Genomic DNA, 20,266 nt, shown 5'->3' on the forward strand with positions numbered 1-20,266 from the left:
TTGATCCAAAACCTAATCCTTGTTTTGTTTTTTTTCCTTTCCCCAAACTCTGTTGCATTGTTGCCTGAAAAATGCTGCAGTTACCTTCTTACTTTCTCCCCTGAACTGACACTGTCTTCTCCATGCTCCCACCTTCTTTGCTTCCAGCTCTGAGAGTTGAAATTTTCAGACTGAGAAAATTAGCCTGTGTGGACCCAGCTGACTATCCACAGCTACTTGTGAATCTCTGCACCATGCTCTCAGTTCCAGAAGCACGGAGCAGATACACCTGGCCTGCATGGAGCCACTATGGATTGGGCAGAATTAATTTACTTGGGTCTAGTGTGTCCCGGGTATTCTACTTCTGATGTTCTAGCACCTCAGCAGAGAGGTTAGGAACTACTCTAACAGGCTATGTAGCTTCCCCTGGCTTTTCTTCTTTTTTTTATTATTGTTTTTTTTTTGGTGTTGTTTTTTTTGGTCTTACATGCCATGCATCAGTGTATGTGAGACAAGATTTTTCTCATTAGCAAAAAGAACCATCTGTGTTAGCTCTCATTTCAATTCCAGGGTTCATAACCCTGATACTTTCCATATCCTACATGCATACATACCATTTATGTAGATATCTTGATTTAATTTTCTTGACTTTTACTTTCGGCTCTTGATTATTGCTGCTTTTGCTTCTGAGGTTGTGGCATTTTTATATGTGTAAGTACTGTAATCTGTCACATGCACTACTAGGTGTGAATGTGGCCTCTTTTGTTCCAACCTTGTCTTTTTAGGCTTTGATTCCAGGCATTCCTAAGGTTTTTAAAAGAATCCATGGATTTGCTTAAAAATCAGATTTAGTGGGAAAGCAGGTTTAAAAAACTAAACAGGCCATAACGTTGTTTTTATAGTGGTAGTTTTTTATTCTCTTTAAGATAGTGAGACAAAATACATCTTAAAGGTGTTATGTACCTTAATAAGAAATTCTAATAAAAATGCACTATGAAAGGCCACAGAGAAAATTTAGTATTCAGGTATATACACAGAAGTGTATGCTTTAGTGCTTAATAAGTAAGCTTCTTCCTATTTTAGGACCTCAGTTTTTGTGGTTTGGCATTTGGAACCTCTGGTGATGCTTGTGTTGCTCTCTTCTGGAGAAGTTAATGTATCTCAGAGAAAATACAGACTTTACTGTAGCTAGATTAATATAACTTCTGGTATACAGACAAGTTTCTTGAAGATGTTTAAGATTCCTGCTGAAGTTGGTTACAGACCTATATCTGATAATGCTTTCCTCCAAAAGCTTTCTCCTCTTCATGCCCTTTTAAATACTACTATCGTGGTTCACTTGAAGAGGGCCTCATCCCTTGTAGGGATTTTAAAGCCTTTTTCTTGGTGGAGGAGGGGCATGGGGGAGGGTGATGTAGCCAAGTCCAACCACAGTGACCTTTAGAGAGACTTGCTTTGTAAATTCAATTGCATCAAGGCCATCCCGCACAACAAAAGTAGATTCTCTGATAGTGAGTAGGATTTCATCCTTTAAGGCTTAGGCTGCAGATGTGGTTTCTCTTTGGAATATATCCCATTTTGTTCCACTTGCAGTGCTTTGCACATAAGAGGTGATTGATGAGTAGAGAAATTCCTGAAGATGATGATTTGAAGAAGGTGAGAGCAGATGAGATTTCAGGAAGAGAAGCATGTTTTGGCTGTAGTAGAAGCAGTTGGTTAATAAAGGAAAATGCAGATAGAATTCTGGATTTGATCTTTGGTTTAAAAGAGTTCATCAGAGACTTTATCAAGAAACATTTTGGTAATGCTAATTGTCAGGAAGTCAGTTTGAGGAAAAAACTGTATGGGAAGAGCTGCAGGCTGTAAATGTTGAATTCAAGAGGTAAAGGATAAAGGAGATGATGAAGAGGAGAATGTTTTTTTAAATGGGGGAATGATGGTAGGTTACAGAGGATGTGAAAAATCAGGTATAATCAGTGGATGCAATAAGGGACCAAGTCTGAGAGGCACATTGGAGGGTTTGGTACAGAGGCTTCAGTGATCTACATCTGTGATGGGGTGAAAGGAAGGAAAACAGACAGGACACTTGGTAGTAGTGAGAAGTTAAGATTGTTTAATACTTTGCCATGTTCCATCAGGGTATGTAAGGAAAAGGCATGAGAGAAATATCCAGGTAGGTTTTTAAGAGCATCAGTCAAGTGCTGAACCAGCGTGCAGATGAGTGCTCCAGAGGATTTCAGGGATTGTTTTTGTTTTTAGAGAAGCATGATAGGTTTATTGGAGTAAGTATATTATTGGTTAAAACAGACACCCAGGTGGAGTTGTCCTCTAGCTGAAGTGATACGCTTCTCATGAAATGTTTTCATGTTCTGCGTTACTGTGCAAGAGACTTCAGCTCAAGTTTTTGGGATGCAAGAAATCTATATAACAATGAACAATCTCTCACCTGAATTTGTGTTCTGAAAAATTGAAGTGTTACCTGTTAGTGAGTATTGTACTTCTATCCCTCTCGGAGAAGCAGGTTGAATCATTATTGAAAAAGGCACTCTACTTAATATTGCAATGCACAGAAAAGTACTGGAAGTGGGTCTCTGCCCAGTTTAGCACCCTATTTATTTTTTTCTAATTTCTTACTTAGCGTCATCTTTTTGATCAAGATTACCATGCTTAGTTCTTTAAGGATTTTAAGTTTGGTTCACTTACCAAATACTCTAGTGGATAAAATCAAAGGGTGATTTTTCAGTCAGTTGTAATTGAGTGATTACATCTTTCTCTTATGGGACTGTATCCAAAGTAGACCTGGTTGTCCAATATAAAGGAAGTGTGCGGTCTGTGCTATTTAAAAGGTAGATTTTGGTTCTCAGTTAGATGCTTATAACCATCTCAAGATCATCAGAGGTCATCTGTGATTACTAACTGAATCCATTAAAAGTGAAATCTTAGTGACTTGGGTTAAAGAAGGGTTAGACATGTCATACCACAACCTGTACATCACCTGTGGTGTTCCTTATTTGGCCTAAGGATGAATGTGCTGCTGGTGGTGGTAGTTACACCAGCTCAGTTGCAGAACAGTTTTGTGGAATAAGGGTTAGATTTCTAGCCCAACCCAGCATTATTATGTTTGGCAGCATAGTTTTTGTCTGGTTAGCTATTAGCAAAACAAACTAATGGCTGAAATACTGAGTATATTTAAGATACTATTGACATTCTTTTTTTCTCAAAGCTGGGAGTGAAATGGAAAGTACTTTTCCTGTTTCAGTAAAGCAAAGTGATGTATGACCATGCAGAGGTTAATCCAGCTAGTCTGAGCTATTTTGCCATCCCAAAGTGTTTGCTCTGTGGCATGACATGGTGTATTTAGTAGCAGGACCAGGAAATTGAGTGTAAGAAGGAAGATGCATCTTCACTGAACTGTAAACAGGGATCTTAAGCTTTTTTTTTAATAAAGAAATTAAGATCTTAAGGCCAGATTTGGAAATATGGTTTGATGTGGAGATGAACATCTAATGTAGTACCTAATAAAGCTTTATGGGATAATTTAATTTGCCTTTTAGCTTTTGATAGCCTAGGGGTGACAGACAATTTAAACACTTCTGCAAGTATGCTGAGATATCTGAGATTACAGTTGAAAACTTGGTCGTGTCCAAAACGCTTGAAAATGTCACTTAAGTTTTGCTCTGTGAAGGCCTGAAATGTTGCTTTTTCTATCATGCATGTTAAGCTACTTGTAAGCATTAAATTGGTGGTTAAATGGCAAAAAAGGGTCAAATTTGAAAGCTGGAAAGATGGGTTTTTCTTTGCCCTTGTTTTCTTAGTTGGGATAATGCAATTTATAAGAAAATCGTAAGAAAAGCTCATGTTTTCTGAGCTTCAGTTTACCATTTCTTTTTCTTTCTACTTAGAGCCAGGTACTAATGAAATAAATAAAATACTCCTGCTTCTACTTGGTTGTGCTGTTCAGGTAAGCTTCAATAATGTTTTCTTGTCCTATTAGTTTAATACCAGAGGCTGTATGTAACTGTAGCCTACATTTCTCTAATGATGGCATTACTTCCCTTGAAATCAGGATGTTCTGACTGAACTTCACTGTAGTTTGTGCCTGCTTAGGATTTAAAAAATGAGAGGCCTGAAATATCGAACCAAAACAGTCCTTTGACGTTGTTGCTCATATTGTTAGTTCTCTTAGGTGGGGAGATGATGTATGCAGATGTGTGTGATCTTTATTGCCCGAGGGCACATTGTATCAACTGTATGAATGTCTTCAGTCCCGCTACTCAGATGTGTCTTGTCAAGCAAGAATGTGTCAATTGTTTTAGCAGTGTCGTCTCCCTTCTCACTGTTTTGTTATCAAAGTAGTTACAGATGGTAACTGTAGCCTTTATCTTCTAGACTGCGCTAAACCATATTTTGAAGATTTGCTTCTCCCTGAGGGTCTGTGCTGTATGTTTAGTAGGCTCAGCAGCGAGTGGTCTACAGGGCAGATGCGATATAAACTTGCATCAAGTTAGTTATCTCCTGGTAGCTCTTGGTTCGTGGACATAGGTTACGTCCCTCACTTAGAGAGCACCTGCTTTGTCACTGAGCTGGTGACAGTATGAGTAAGGACAGTGCAGAACAGATGACAAAGTAAAAATATTTCTAAGATAACCTGCTCCTATGATCACATATTCAGTAGACTCTTCTAATGGACTGCAGTTCTTATTAAGAAGGCTTGCACCTTCAGCTAATTAAGCTGAAAAAATAGATTAATCATGTATTTTTAACAACTTAGGTAAGCGATGTGCGTGTTAAAAAGAGGACACTGAGAAAGTGCTTATGGAACAAATAGCTATTTTAAGAAACTTCTTCCTTGCCCCCACAGCAGTGGGTGTTCTTTTTCTTTATCATTTTGTTAATGTTGAAAGTTATTGTAATTATTACAGCATAGCATAAACCAAATACTTACTGATCAAGGAAATTGTTGGGTAATAATTTAGTGATATGATTACTGAAATTTCAGCTTCATTACACTTCGATCTTAAAAATACAAAGGAGGGAAGAAAATACTTAGGATTTTATATAAATGGGCTATAATGTATATAAATTTTTTTTAGTGTCAGAAAAAGGAAGAATTCATTGAAAGAATCCAGCTTCTGGATTTTGACACAAGAGCAGCTGTTGCAGCCCATATTCAAGAGGTATATTGTTATTTTTATGCTTTTCAATTCTTTAGAGGTGGAATATGTTGTAAGAGTGCTTATTATGCTTGTTCAGAAACAGGAAAATCAAATAGAACATTCGTCTGTCTGCTGTTTTTAGTGAGGAAAAAAATGTCTTTATATTTCAGCTTGCTTCAGAAAAAGATCTGTTATCAAATTCCTTTGGGTTACGTGTTTAGAGCAGTATTTAGGAGTATTAAGTATGTTGCTCCAAGAGATTTTTAGATGTATGACAAACTGAGATTAATGAGGATGTCACATGGAAATTACTAAATAAAAAATGAATCTCCTCTGTGGCAGTATCTCATAGATACTTTTTGCTTTTTATTTTGCCAGAAGTGCAAGTTACTACTTTCAGGTAGATAAGAAGCTTTTCCAGTGCATACAACTTAATGTATTTTAAACATTTATGTATTTTTTTTTCTATGTCTTGTGTGAGAATTTAGCCTGTATAGTTTCAGCTTTGTTTTATTTATGCTTCTTTTTTTTACTGGTACAATTTAAAACGTGTGCCTTTTTTTCTCTTCTGTTTCATTCTTTGTAGATAACTCAGAACCAGGAAAATGTGTTTGATTTGCAGTGGATGGATGTCATCGTATTTACACAAGACTCTGTTGAACCTCTTTTGAAAAATATGACATTACATTTGAGAAGACTTGTAGATGAAAGAGATGAGCACTTAGAGGTACAAATGTGCTTTATTGCTTAAGAGAAACATAAGAAAAGATTTCTGAAAATGGAGAGGTTTACTGTTTTTAGAACACTTTAATATTGGTTCCATTAGTGTACAAAAGCAAGTACTCCTTGCTGCCAGAATGTTGCTTCAAGTCGTTACCATGCGCATACTTTTCGTTGAATACTGTGACAAAGCTGAGGAGAAACTAGCAGCTGATCTTTATCATAGGGGCAGATTACATAAATGTTAGAGCTCTTTTACAGTTACAAGCAGAAAAGCCAGAGCCACATCTGTAAAGTGTCCAGGAATCAGTGACCCATCAGCGTTCAGGGCAGTCACTGAAAGGTTACTGCTGTATTTGATGAGTTTTACAATAGCTAATCAATACTGTTAAGTAGCTATGACTATTCATAACTAGCTTTACATATAGAGGTGTGTAAAGGTCTTATAATTTTTTTTTCCCTGTACTTTATTTTTTAGACTATCATAGAACTATCCGAAGATCGGGACGGTCTCCATTTGCTACCTCAGGCATCAGCAGCACAATCACCTTGTGGATCTCCTGGCTTGAAACACACAGAAAGCAAACAGCACCTGTCAGTTGAGCTAGCAGATGCCAAAGCAAGGATAAGAAGGCTTAGGCAAGAGATGTGAGTACCTGTTGGCTGCATTTATGTACTGGAAGTTGTTCATTTTTAATCATTTTTGATGTCGCATGATGGTAGTACTCTACATGCATATCCTTTCTTTCAAATATTAGAATGCAGTTTAAAATGCCTTGTTAAGCTGTTGTACCCCAGGGGACGTATTTCTAGCACATAAACATATTTGTGCAAAACCAGCTGTGTCTTAACATTGCACAGCCTAATGCTGCACTGCCTTTTTCTTTTACACGCTGTCTGTAGTGTAATTTCTGAGGCAAAGTCCATTTATGCTTCTTCTGTTGTTCTTGAGCTATAATCTGTGCCTGAGTGTGCCTTTAATATGTGTGTGTTCATGGCATGTTTTTGAGACATTAATGTGACATGCTTAAAATTGCCTCAGCTGCAGTTGCAACTCGATTACTGGAGGATTAGTGTAAAACTTCACTATTCAGAAGGAGATAGGGAATCACTGCAGTGCTATCTGTAGCGTAATTAATTCATTCTTTTTAGAAATACAGTAAGAAACGTTCATCTGTTATTTATTCTTTGTTTATGAAACATGTAGTTTGTTGGAGATTAGAAGAAATCATTCATTAGAATTTCTTCGTGTGTTTTTCTGCACAGCATTTGTTTGCTCACGCCTCTTAGAACTGCTCCTTATAACTTATCCTTGTTTGCCTTGTCAGTCTGCAGAGGAAATAAAGCAAACCAAATTCCAGCAAGTCTCTTGACCTGTTGGAAACCTGGGTGCAGTTCACTGGAAGGAGGTGTTTGTGGCTATGGAAGATGTAATTTGTAATATGAACAGAATGTTTCAGGTTGAGTCAATAAAGATTCTTAGGTTCCAAGTTGTTACCTTCATCTAGTTGGGGATTGCTGCCTTCTCCCCCTAGTGGTGGTTCCGGAGCTGAGGGATATATTCCCCTTCCTTTACCTAGTCCAAGTGATGTTAAAAAAAATCAATCCAACTGTAGCAAAGATCTGTTTTCTTCTTCATGAAGTACAACTGCTTTAGTACTTATCAAGATAAACTTACTGTCCTTAGAGTTGAGGAACAAATCTGAGTAGTAGTGAAGTTCCCTAAGCAGAAAAACAGCAGGCCAGGGGGAGAATCTGATTCTGTATAACAGTGTGTTTTAGTGGAATTAAACACATGCAGTTTGAACTTAAAATTACAGATGTTAAATTTGTAGAGTTTTAATATGTGTAGTAAGTCATTTGCGTCTAATGGAAACAGCATAATTAGAGATTTTTAATCTCACACATCAGTGGAAAGAGGAGAGAGGTAAAATTAAATAGAGTTGAAAGTAACATAAGTCAAAATTACAGCTCACTGGTCTGCTTTTATCGGAGTTTGTTGATCAGATTATCTCTAGCTGGCTGGTTTAAGTATCTAGTTGATTTACGCAGTGAATCCCCTTCCCCCCACATCTCAGCTTTCATGGAGAATAGAGGACAAAAAGATGTGGCTCTTTTTTTTCCTTTCTGATGTCTGTGTTATTATGTGCCTGGTGAAACGAGCCCGCCCAAGATATTCTATAAACAGCTGCACCAAGAAAATTAGTGAAAAAATTGCTGTTATTAGTTTGATTGACGGTTAATAGATAGCCTAAACAGTGAACACTGGTATGTTCTGTATAATTTAGTACAATCCTCTCTAGCCTGTAGCTGAAGCATGCAATTAGGACAACGGTGATGGCTGAGAATATTTCACATTTTGCACTCCAATTCAATTCCTCAATAAATTTCCTTTACAAGTAGCAGGACATCTAAAAGACTAGACTTTGATAAATTGACTTCAATCTATAGCATTTGTTATTAAACGCTGCTGATAAGCTTAAAACTAGATTTATTCCAGGGTTGAAAATAGTAAGCTTTGAATTTATTTATAACCTGGTTTTGGCAGTGAACCTGGCTTAATATACACCGTAGCAAATAGAATTTCATGTGAGAGATCTTTTGAGCTTATTTTCCTCTTCAGTACCATAATACCAGCATTTGAATCCAAAGAGTGATTTGAGGCATGTGGTCTAGAATCTCCAGAATTGAAAGCTGTACACCTAATTTTCCATATTTCCATTTTGAACAGTAACACCAGGAATATGAATGTTGATAGTAAAGTTACAGTAACCTAACATAATATGGAATACATTTATACCTCCATGTCGTTTCTGAACATGAATGTCAGTGAGAAAACTTCAATACCCAATGCTGCAGCAAGCTGTATAAAATGAACCCCTGCTTATCCAAAGGCTGCTAAAGACCTTGAAATTGTACGGTTGCAAAAAGGTCATTCATTGTGAGATTTACTTATTTTTACAAGCAAGCATTATAGTTCTTCTAAAAACAAAAGTGAGGATTCTTTCCAGAATTATTTGTAGACTGTGTTATATGTACATTTATTTCCCATTTTATACTTCCGTTTCATATTGGAATTCCAAAATGCTTAGTGATACAGCAACACATCTGCATATGCGCTATACCTTTAAGTACAGGCAGTTTTGGAAATGGCTTTTTTTTTTGGTTATTTTTTCAATAGTGAACATTGTTGGTCTTGACAGAAATGGATATTGAACGTTACATATTCTATGTCTGTAAGAAAATGAGATTTCTCTTTCAATTACTCACTGCTTGAAGAACTCATTTCCTGAGCACTGAGAATTAAGTATTAGCTGGAAGTTAAGAATATGAGTCCTATAAGAAAAGGAGTGTTCTGAATCAAATTGTTTTTATTATGAGCTTCTGAATAAACTAAGGCAAGCACTACATTGTCTCCATGGAACTAAGAGTCATTATGCAGGAGGATGCTTTTCATAATACCAGATTATCAAGTAGTAACTTTTTTAGTGAGTAATGGCATATTAAAACCTCGGTTCTTATTTGTACAAAAATATGTACTATCTTTCCCCTCCCCCCCTTTTTTTTTTCTCAAACAAAAATGCTTGTTAGGAGAGTTCTTTATCCCCTAATCTTTCTGCCCTGCACAAATAAGAGATCTCAGTGAACAAGGTTATTAATGACGATGAAAAGCCTGTCCAAATTAAAAAGATTATATACAGTCTAAGTGCTGGAGCACACCAGAAGCATGTTGGCATACTAAAGTTTTACACGCTGTTGTGTTCATGAGATACTGATATTTCCGTTATTGAATCCAGTAAAGCTTGATATCTGCTTCTCAGACAGAGTGGTGCCTATGAAGCTCTTCAGTCATCTTTCACTGTGTTTTCTGTTTTGTCTTTGAAGTGAGGAAAAGAATGAGCAGTTACTTGACTATAAACAAGAACTTGAACGGGTGGAAACTGAACTAAGGAGGCTTCAGCAAGAGGTATGGGCTTTGTCAATCTATTGCCTTGTTTAAACTCCACTTTGAACGTGAATAGTTTGCTTTGTTGGGTCTGGTGTGCTGGTAAAAGATTCTGCATTAGGTTACCATTTCTTCTCTGATGTTTTTTCACTTCAGCGTTCAAGATATTAGTTGTAAATATGTCCTGTAAGATACCTGTGCTGGATTTCTGATGGTTTGTGTTTCTTTTTTTCCCCCTCAAAAACAGTACATTCAAATTTTGACTGTTTTTCTTTATACCTTGGACCTACATGGATAGTGAAGGAAAGCATATAATACCTTTGTTATTAAAATCTGAGTTGATGTGATTATTGAGGGCCGTTTGATAATATTAGTTTAGTGGTCAAGGAAATGTTCTGAAACTTAGAAAAGGTTGAAAAAGGCCAGCACAGTTCTCTTGGAAATACATTATGTTTGCTGCTCACATAGCTATGATAAATGTGTGAAGTAGCAAAGCTTACAAGTTTGTTTCTCCTTTTGTGGTGCTTGTTCTGAAACAGACATAAACTTTGGAGAGTTTATATAAAAAGTGAACATTTGACATCTGTTTTTGCTATTGCCTCTATTGTGAATTGTCTATATTAAATACCAGATAAAACCTTTCCAACAAATTTGATAAGCAGTCTGCAGGATTTTTTTTTAATTATTATTATTTTATATTTTTGGCAAATAAATATTGATCCAGGTCTCTAGTTCAATGCTAGACATTAATTACTCACAACCATAGATTAGAATTTGTCTATTTAGGAACGTGAGATTTGAACACAGAAATGGTCATCTTCCTTTCAAAGCTAGGAGTGTTCTGTGACTGAATTCCTAAATTGTGTACAAATTATAAATAACAAATGGCCTCACTGGGATACCAGCCAACATCAACTTGGTAGTGTGTCTTATGAATCAATGTGTAGGGGAAAAAAAAGTTTGTGTCCTGTAATACTGTATGTAATTTCTGTATTTTCTAGAATAAGAATTTATTCTCAGATGCCCGTTCTGCCAGAGTTTATAGAGATGAATTAGATATTCTTCGTGAGAAGGCAATTCGAGTTGACAAGCTCGAAAGCGAAGTCAGCCGGTACAAAGAGAGGCTACATGATATGGAATTCTACAAAGCTAGAGTGGAGGTATGTTAAGTTGAGAAAATACTGACTAACCATCATTATTTTGTTTGATATGACTCTTTAAAAGTTGTTTTAATCATTTAAACATTGAGATGTGGATCAGTGTTGTAGCTTTTAGCTCTGGGATACGTAGTAGTCAGTCTTATATGGTGAAGTACAGTTCTTAAGTGAGAGTCCCTGTGTCTAATCCCACACGTTTTTGGTATGGCCTTAAGTTGTGTCAGGGGAGATTCAGTTTGGACATTAGGAACTTTGTTATTCTCTGAAAGAGCAGTAAAGTGCTGGGATGGGCTGCCCATGGAGGTGGAGGAATCACTGTCCTGGAAGTGTTCAAGAAATGTTCTTATGTTGTAATGAGTGGCATGGTTTAGTGGGAAAGCATTAATGGTGTGTGGCTGGTTGAACTGGTTAATTTTGGCAGTCTTTTCCAACCATGGTTGATTCAGTGACTTCTATGATTCTGTGATTTGAAGTCAGCAGTATTCACCATAGTTCTAAGCTCACAAGGCCAATATTAGAGACTGTTTGGGATATACTTATTAGCTGTTGAGAAGCCAAGTCGAGGTGCTGATTAAACAGTATATTAAAAATGAAGTAATTTTTTTCTCCTCCATAAGTCTCCAAAGAGAAGGTAAGTGTTATGTGTTGAAGAAATACTAGTGGCATAGCTAAATGAGTATACAGTGACAAGATTCCATCGATGCAATGCACTGGGAAAGATTCATTGACACCATGCTGGAGGCACTTACCTCCCTAGGAACAATTAGTTTAGAAATCAAATAATTGTAGCAAATTTATTGGGCAAATACAAAGGTGGCAGAATTTTTTAATGAAACAATCACTTATGGGAGTCAAAACATAAGATTTCAAGGTGAGCATTAAAAAACTTGACCCTGAGGAAAGCAGGAAGAACTAAATGGAAGTGAAGATTTATTTTGAAAAAGTAATATTAGGATGCTAGTTTAAAATCTCTCTTTAAGGTAAAAATGACCAAAAAGCCAAACAGATATTAGGTAAAACTACATAGTTGCACAATATTATTCCAGATTAATTCTTCATTTAATGTAGACTCTTAAAATCACAGAACTGGATGGGAATCTCAGGATCACATTCAGCCCCACTTTAAACATCCTGAGTATTTCTTACATTTCCATAACACTCCAAACAAAGGTTTGGTGTTCATCTGTTCTTTTAGACCTCATTAGTAAAGTGTCCACAGCCTTTTGTAGCAGTCTTTTGCTTCTTTGAAGTCTGTAACATATCACATGTTCTGTCACAGTTCTTTGTGTTTTAAAGCCTGACAACATTCTGCCTTATAAGGTAATTTTTTCCATTCTCTGGGTTCTGTGCTCATTCATATCTTTCTTAAAATTAGAGTCCTAAAACTAAACCTCATAGGAACAGTAGGAGTTCCATTTTTATATGCAGTTTAAGCTAATAAAAAACTAAAATTTGTTCACATGTTCTGTAGCTTGTAATCTATCTGATTTTATTTTATTTTTTTTCAGGCATATTTGAATAGAGACAGTTATTAGTTTGGTTTGCTCCATAATAAGCTAATAGTTCTGTAGGTAGGAGTTCAGAGGTTAACATTTATCTTCAGTGATCTCTCTTTCAGATTTAGTAGGTGATTGCATGATTAAGTTTGAAATATTATCTGTTCACTCTTTTTAAAGGGTCTGTTACAGCTCTCCAATGAATATTCAACATTAAAGCATTTCTAAAACTAGGTGCAATGTGTGTCAAAGTTATATTAATAACACAGTAATTTTATTCTGTTTGTTTTTCATGTAGGAGTTAATGGAAGACAATCAAGTGATGCTAGAAACAAAGAGAATGTTTGAGGATCAAGTAAAGGCATTGCAATGCCGTTCTGATAAACTACATGTGGTAGAAAAAGAGAATCTACAATTAAAAGCTAAACTACATGAAATGGAGATGGTAAGTGTAACTGGACAATGAAAAAGAACTACTAAAAACCTTAGAGTTTTATTTATGATTTTAAATACAAGGTGTTCCTGTCACAATGGTGTGGGAGAAGAGTAAGCTATGTCCTGGTTTACTAAGCTTTTTCTGATCAGATTTGCTACAGTAGTTGTGATTCTGCTTAGGGAAATGAAAATTGCAATGAGCATTGCTCTTCCGAATTGTTTAATCAGCTTAAATTGCGCTGATGAGACTCATTAGTAAGAGGATAGGATCAATGTTTTTTGGATGATGTGGTATTTTTTTGTCGCTTAAATACCTAGATGAGTATACAGTTCATGTTTCCAATTCTAGTAATAAGAAAGTGACATATTTTCCAGTAGGTTTTTCTCAGAAAAAAAAAACCAAACAAGCAAGCATTCTGTTTATCATTTCTTCCCTCAAAAGTAAATACTGTAAAGTACAAAATAATAATCTGCCTGTTTTGCAGGTCTATTTTGTTTGCTTCCAGTTTTCATTGAAGAGCAGGAGTTTACCTTCTACTCTGAAGGTTTTCAGAAATTGATAGTGAGTTATAGCTGCGGTTTATTTTCCTACAAGAGTAGAATGTGCTGAAAGGGGGACTTACAAAGACTGTTGGGTCCATAATGTAAGAGTCTCATTCCTGCTGCAGCTTTTTTTTGCATGGAAGCAGTCTTATAAGAGAGAAACAAGTACTGATCTTTAGACTGTCCTTTTGTTAATTGTGAGTGCCACCAAGCTGTGCTTATTGCGTATGCTTCCTTTCCTGATATTCTGAGAGAAGTGAGTTTTAAAAAACAATAAATGGAGTCTTTGCCATAGGTTATGTTGAGAAAAGATTATTCTCTGCATATTTGTCTTTGCTGTTTGCCCACACTCCTGTTCCATGTACTCCATAATTTTGTCTGGTCCTTCTTGTCTCACTGCATATTAGCAAATCAGAAAAGGGACTGTGCATCTCTCTGTTGCATATTTGATAATAAATAATTTCATGCATGTTGAGATGCAACTTTTTCTGAAATTACACATGAAATAATTTTTAAGGAGCGTGATATGGACAGAAAGAAGATTGAGGAACTTATGGAGGAAAATATGGCTCTAGAAATGGCTCAGAAACAAAGTATGGATGAATCACTACATCTCGGCTGGGAACTTGAGCAGATAAACAGGTTTACTGAGCATTCTGAAGGTAAGTTCAGTTATTGTTTTTTTTTTGTGTGGTTTTTTGTTTGTTTGTTTTCAAATTTAACTCAGGCCTCTATATTCATGCAGAAGTGACCATGTATTAAAAGGGTGTATAATACCTTGTAGTTAAATGGTATACCTTGAAATACCTTGTAGTTAAATTTGCATTCAAACATTTATATTCTGTCTCAACTCTGAAAGTTCGGAAAGATTTACTAATGTTTCTTAATAATTGCAGAAATTCTTGCAGCAAGAATATTGATTCTTCTGTTATAAAATGCTCGGTCATGTTGCTGGACCACATAGAAAGGATTTGAGGAGATCTTGGGGAAATCTCTATCATGGTTATGAACTATAGGTTATGTAGGACGTTTATTGTTTGCATCTGTAGTGTTCTCTTGTAAGGAAAATGAGTCACTAATGCTGTCTATTCAGCTAGAAGGCACTGCAGGATCATTATAGGCTTCTAAATCCATTAAGTCTAAAAATGCCAAGTCTTTCCTTGAATGACTCCAGGTAGTGACAAATAACCTTTTCTCCTTTTTTATTTTCTTTAATTGTTTTATATTCTGTCACAGTGTCACATAAATCACTTGGTCTTGAAGTAACTGAATTGACATCAAGCAGATTGCTGAAACTGGAAAAGGAAAACCAAAGCTTGCTGAAAACAGTGGAAGAGCTACGAAGTACAATGGGTGATTCTGTAGGAGGCAATAGTTCAAGGATTCTGAAAATGGAAAAAGAAAACCAAAGACTAAACAAAAAGGTAGTGACCGGTCTGATTTGAGTTGTGTATGAGTTACCTAATTTTACTTGCTGTTTTCTGAGGTGTAACATAATAAACATTTTAAAGCAACCCATTACTACAGAGTCTCACAAATACCGGGTATTTGTGAGGGGTTATGTCAACCCCACTCTTGGTGGCCAGTTTGCACAGACCTGCTGAGAGTACTGGGCAGGTAATTGGCTTCTAAAAGTATTTCTACTGAAGTTTGAGTTGAAGAAGTGATGGAGGCACAGTAGAAACTCCACTTAAAAAAAAAAAAGATAAATAAAAATGGATGCTTGGGGGATATCTGAAGCCATTACCAATACTTTTTATGAAAAAGTAGTTTATAGATCATTTTCTCTGCTAATGTAAAAGAATGTCTTGTCTGCCCAAAGTCGTTCAGGAGTAGATTGAAATGAATTGTTTCAGATACAAAGCAGGAGGTTACTCTAACTTACCTTATTTGTATATATCAGAGTAAAGGCAAGCCAGCCTTTTCTGAAAGAAAAACTTTCTTTTTTTCTAGATTGAGGGACTGGAAAATGAAATTGTCCAAGAGAAACAGAGTCTTCAGAACAATCAAAATTTAACTAAGGATTTGATGAAAGAAAAAGAGCAACTTGAAAAGAAAGTTGAAACAGTTCGAGAAAACTTGGAACGACAAGTGAGTAACAGAATTAGAAGTCTTAATGTCATGCTGTATTTTATTGTTCTCCTTTTTTTTTAATTTCTCTGTAGGCATAAAGGAATTATAAATGTATCTATACCTGCAGCATGATAACTTGTTTTAGTCCTGCAGCCAGTCATAGTAATGACTAATTTTTAGCTGTCTTTACTGTTAATATTAGGACTTGTTAGTGTTTTCATGGGCTGTGTATTTGCTATAGGTAAATAGAGGGTGTATCAGCCACAATAGGAAATTGGTCGCTTTGGAGTTACACCTCTCAGTGGAGAAAAAACAAGATTCAGGTGGCTGGTCAGTTTGGAGTAATGCTGGAGTAGAAACTGAGGACTGTAGCAGCTTCTTCTTGCAGGGTCCAGTATCTGAGCTGGTCTGCTGCTGAGTCTGTGTCACTTACCTTTGTAGTTATCTAGATACAATGGGTCCTGCTCCAGATTCTGAACATCACTTGCGCTAGAACTACCAGCTAGTCAAAGCTCAAAAATGATGGCAGAATTTATTATTTTGCTTGCTAGAAATTGGAATCTGTGTCTTAGTGAAAGATGGGCGCTGTATTTGGGAAAGTACTGATGTTATCATATGGGTGCAGGCCCTGTTAGAGCTTTTGCAGTCTTTGCTGAGCGATTCAGAAGACTGGTAGAAAGCAGCTAGTAAGAGGCAAGTTATGGAGACTTCTGGAGATCGTTGTTTGTAGTAATCAAGTCCTTCAAAATTAGAACTGTGGTTATCTTTAATTCCACCACTGCTTCTTCTCAGAATGTGATCGACTGTAAAGAGGACGCCCTCATATCCCAAAGATCAGTTCTGTTTTTTCCAGGTGAAATAAAGACACTCGTGTCTGTCCCACTTCCTACCATCTCAAGTTTGGTTTAGAACCTGAGTGCAGTTTTATACTTTGTTTCTATGTTTCTAGTAGAAGCTCTCTGGAAATCACAGGATTTCAGGAAAATACAAACTAGATTTGATTAAGCACAAATGAGAAGGAAATGAAGCTAAGAACTAAAACACAGCTTTTGTGTGTTTTTGTGTGTTTTATTTTTGTGTTGTCTGAAATCCAAGAGGAAAATATTTGAGGAGTCTCATTGATTTACAGCTTTTTTTGTCAAAACTGTCACCTATGTACATATGGACAGTCTGTAAGGCTGCAAATAAATAATCAGTAAAGTCTTTATTTAAAATCCTACCGTAAAAAGGCAATAGGGTGCAGTATCTTAGCAGTGTTCAGTTTATGTATGGGGATAATTATTTGTTGACATGTTGCTTACTAAAGTCTGTTTTTCCCTTAAATTAGATAAAACTGTTAGAACAAGAAAACGAACGTTCAAATCAAACCATAGCTTCTTTAAGGCAACGCTCACAAATTGGTGCTGAAGCACAAATGAAAGAAATCGAAAAAGAAAACAAAATTCTTCACGAGTCTATTAAGGAAACCAGCAGTAAGTTAAATAAGCTTGAATTTGAAATAAAACAAGTCAAGAAAGAAATGGAACTCTATAAAGAGAAAGCAGAGAGAGCAGAAGAACTTGAGAATGAGCTACATCGTCTGGAGAAGGAAAATGAATTATTACAGAAAAAAATTGCTAACTTAAATATCACTTGTGAGAAGATAGAGGCCTTAGAAAAAGAGAACTCGGACCTGGACATAGAAAACAGAAAGCTGAAAAAAACTTTGGATAGTCTGAAAAACCTCTCGTTTCAACTGGAGTCCTTAGAAAAGGAAAATTCACAACTTGATGAAGAAAATTTAGAGTTAAGAAGAAGAATTGAATCTTCCAAGTGTACAGGCATTAAAATGGCGCAGTTACAATTAGAAAATAAGGAGCTGGAGAGCGAAAAGGAGCAGCTTAAAAAGAGCCTTGAACTCATGAAAGCATCGTTTAAGAAAAGCGAACGCTTAGAAGTCAGCTACCAAGGTCTAGACACAGAAAACCAAAGGCTGCAGAAAGCCCTTGAAAACAGCAACAAAAAAATTCAGCAATTGGAAAGTGAATTAGAAGAATTAGAGTCTGAAAATCAAACTCTGCAGAAAAACTTAGAAGAGTTGGTAATTTCTAGTAAGCACCTAGAGCAACTAGAAAAAGAGAATAAGTTGTTAGAGCAGGAGACTTCTCAACTGGAAAAAGATAAGAAACAGCTAGAAAAAGAAAATAAGAGACTTCGACAACAAGCAGAAATTAAGGACAGTACTTTAGAAGAAAACAATGTCAAAATTAACCATTTGGAGAAGGAAAATAAGTCTTTGTTTAAACAAATAGCTGTCTATAAGGAGTCCTGTGTACGCCTGAAAGAACTAGAAATGGAAAATAAGGAACTTGTGAAAAGAGCTAGCATTGATAAGAAAACCCTTGTCACTTTACGAGAGGTAAGTAGAATGTGGTTACCATTCTTGTTGTAATCTGTTTACAGTATAGAGGACTTGTATCTGTTTTTGGGGAAAAAAGAGAATGCTTCAATGTGTAAACTGTTAGCATATTTTAGGGGTTGCATAACTATAATAAATGCAGTCGTGCAGTCAATGCACACTGAAACCTCTAAGGGTGATTAATAGGTATGGAGCTATGGAGCTGTTAAATGAATGTTGTTCAGATCTTTCATCTTAGTGTTTGTTTGGACTGCAGCATCACCCCTTGATTTTGATGTTCAAGACCAAGATAGCAAGGAAGAGAGTGAATGAAATCCTGATTTTGGTTGAATTGGAATGTCTGATACAATTAACTGGGAGGAAGGGAGAGTTAGTGGCGCAGACAGATTTTAGATGGTGATAGAAGATTTGTTCCTAGACAGAACTAAGACTCTATCATTTTATTTGTATGATAACACTAACTTTTTCTGTGTAAGGACTTGGTGAATGAAAAACTGAAGACCCAACAAATGAATAATGATCTAGAAAAACTTTCCCACGAACTTGAAAAAATAGGTTTAAACAAGGAGCGTCTCTTGTGTGATGAGCAGAGTAGTGATGACAGGTAAGAAGTGACAGAGGCAGTAAAACATGGTACACTCAGTGTAATTTTCTTATAAAATCTGTGGGGAAAAAGAAGAAATTGCTTGCTTTCCTTGCTTGCTAAGATATTTCTAATGCTCGAATGTCTGCAAAACTTCATATGAGAACTCTATCATTCTTCCATGCCTGCCAGCATAAAGCAGCTTCTGCCTGCCAGCACAAAGCAGCTGCTATCTGACATCTGTTTCAGTTTCCTCTACTGTATGTTGTGTTCTGTATTGTCCTGTATGGATTTAGGGAAAACTTGTGACAGAAGAAAAGCAGGCAGATATGGGCTTCTGGTGGATCTTTCCAGTCTTTCCTCCATGATGCTGTTCTTTTCTTACAAACAAAACAAAAAAACCCAACAGAAGCAGGGGGGTGAATAGTAGCAGGTGTTGTCATGATCATCTGTTATTGCCAGTGAGTGTCATGAACATGTGGATTGCTTTAGGGCCTTTTATATTGAAAGACAACCAAATGACGATTCTTTCTCTTTAGTTTCCTTTTCTTGCTGCTAGAGATGATTTAGTGGGGTGGTGCCATAGAACCATTCCCATCTCTTGTTTTCTGCTGGTGTCCTTTATCTTCTTCTCTCAGCTTACAAAATAAGGAGCTGTGTTAAGAACAGTCCTTAGAAATTTGTCTATGAGAAAGTGGAAGCAGATTTAGGTTTGCTTTTCACATAGTACAACTTCCAAAAACACCTATACAGAATAACATTTTTTCCCATTTGATGTAGCTCCACATTCTTGAATGAGAAGTATTTTTAAAAACAGCTTGAAAAGTGGAAAGTTGGAAATTATGTTTTTCAACTGTCCTACCCTTTACTTTGCAAAGTGAAAACACACATTTTTTTTCCTCTCACTTAGAGAAAAATCTCTTTTCTTTTTCCTATCTGGGGCTAAGCTGATCCCATTTGATAAATTAGCATTGAATTCTTTCCCTCTTTACTTTGTCTTACCTCCCAAATGACAGCTGTCTTTAGGTAAACATTTGTAGATTCAGACCTTGAATCTGAAATACCCGTGTCAGTGAGAACAGAAATTTGTACCATTTCTTGTTCAGTATTCAAAGGGATGCCAGGGATTGAGTCTCTGTTAATAGTCTTTTTCCTTCTTTTTCTATGTAAGTGTATAACTTTCTAGTAATAGAACTTATTTGTAGCTGAATGCATGCTTCAGCTCGCAAAGATGAAATGCTATCAGTTCTACTTTTTCATAAACTGCCTGTTTCTTGTACCTTAGAATCTAGAATTCTCATCCTACTATATAATGTTTTTGGACAGCTTTCTACTTACTAATTCTCTGCCCATTGGTCTTCTGCTCCAGTTCCTGATTAGATCTAATGCTGTTGTCAATTGAGGAGTCTCTTGCAATTCTCTTCAATCTGAGTTATTTTTCAGCAGTTGAGATTAAGAAGGAAAGAGTTTATGGCTGCTTCTATTTTATCCTACAGCTGGCAAAAGCGGGATGTCTTCCAAATTCTGAACACATGTACAGTGACAGCAGCTGAAAACTGATTTGAGTGTAGCCTTCTAAAATCCTATTTTCTAAAAGGTCTAATAATGTATTAGAATATCCTGCACTGACAGTTTCAGGAAATACTGTTATAAAGCAATATATCTTAAATCTGGTCACTTCTCTCCAAAATATGTGATTGTTTCTTTAGGTGCCCTACAATATTATAAATATACCAAAAAAAGAAAACCCCAAAGGCCTCTTCACATGTCAGGAGTGGTA

At 36.3% G+C, this 20,266-nt stretch overlaps 1 protein-coding gene across 18 annotated transcripts in view; it reads left to right on the plus strand.

Annotated features, from left to right (window-relative positions):
- CCDC88A (coiled-coil domain containing 88A) overlaps nucleotides 1-20,266 on the plus strand; it is a 69,726-nt gene that overhangs the window by 21,936 nt on the left and 27,524 nt on the right. For 17 of the 18 annotated variants that reach the window (XM_015856822.1, XM_015856826.1, XM_015856827.1 and 14 more), the window contains exons 5-16: nucleotides 3,882-3,940; nucleotides 5,073-5,156; nucleotides 5,722-5,862; nucleotides 6,334-6,503; nucleotides 9,741-9,822; nucleotides 10,803-10,961; nucleotides 12,753-12,899; nucleotides 13,950-14,094; nucleotides 14,669-14,856; nucleotides 15,386-15,523; nucleotides 16,833-17,903; nucleotides 18,380-18,507. In XM_015856822.1, coding sequence (XP_015712308.1) covers nucleotides 3,882-3,940; nucleotides 5,073-5,156; nucleotides 5,722-5,862; nucleotides 6,334-6,503; nucleotides 9,741-9,822; nucleotides 10,803-10,961; nucleotides 12,753-12,899; nucleotides 13,950-14,094; nucleotides 14,669-14,856; nucleotides 15,386-15,523; nucleotides 16,833-17,903; nucleotides 18,380-18,507 — 2,512 coding nt within the window. Of the gene's footprint in view, nucleotides 1-147; nucleotides 371-3,881; nucleotides 3,941-5,072; nucleotides 5,157-5,721; nucleotides 5,863-6,333; nucleotides 6,504-9,740; nucleotides 9,823-10,802; nucleotides 10,962-12,752; nucleotides 12,900-13,949; nucleotides 14,095-14,668; nucleotides 14,857-15,385; nucleotides 15,524-16,832; nucleotides 17,904-18,379; nucleotides 18,508-20,266 lie in introns of all 18 variants that reach the window. The other variant, XM_015856819.1, reaches the window with a different exon arrangement.

Source organism: Coturnix japonica, chromosome 3 (assembly GCF_001577835.2).
Source record: "Coturnix japonica isolate 7356 chromosome 3, Coturnix japonica 2.1, whole genome shotgun sequence".
Lineage (NCBI taxonomy): Eukaryota > Metazoa > Chordata > Aves > Galliformes > Phasianidae > Coturnix > Coturnix japonica.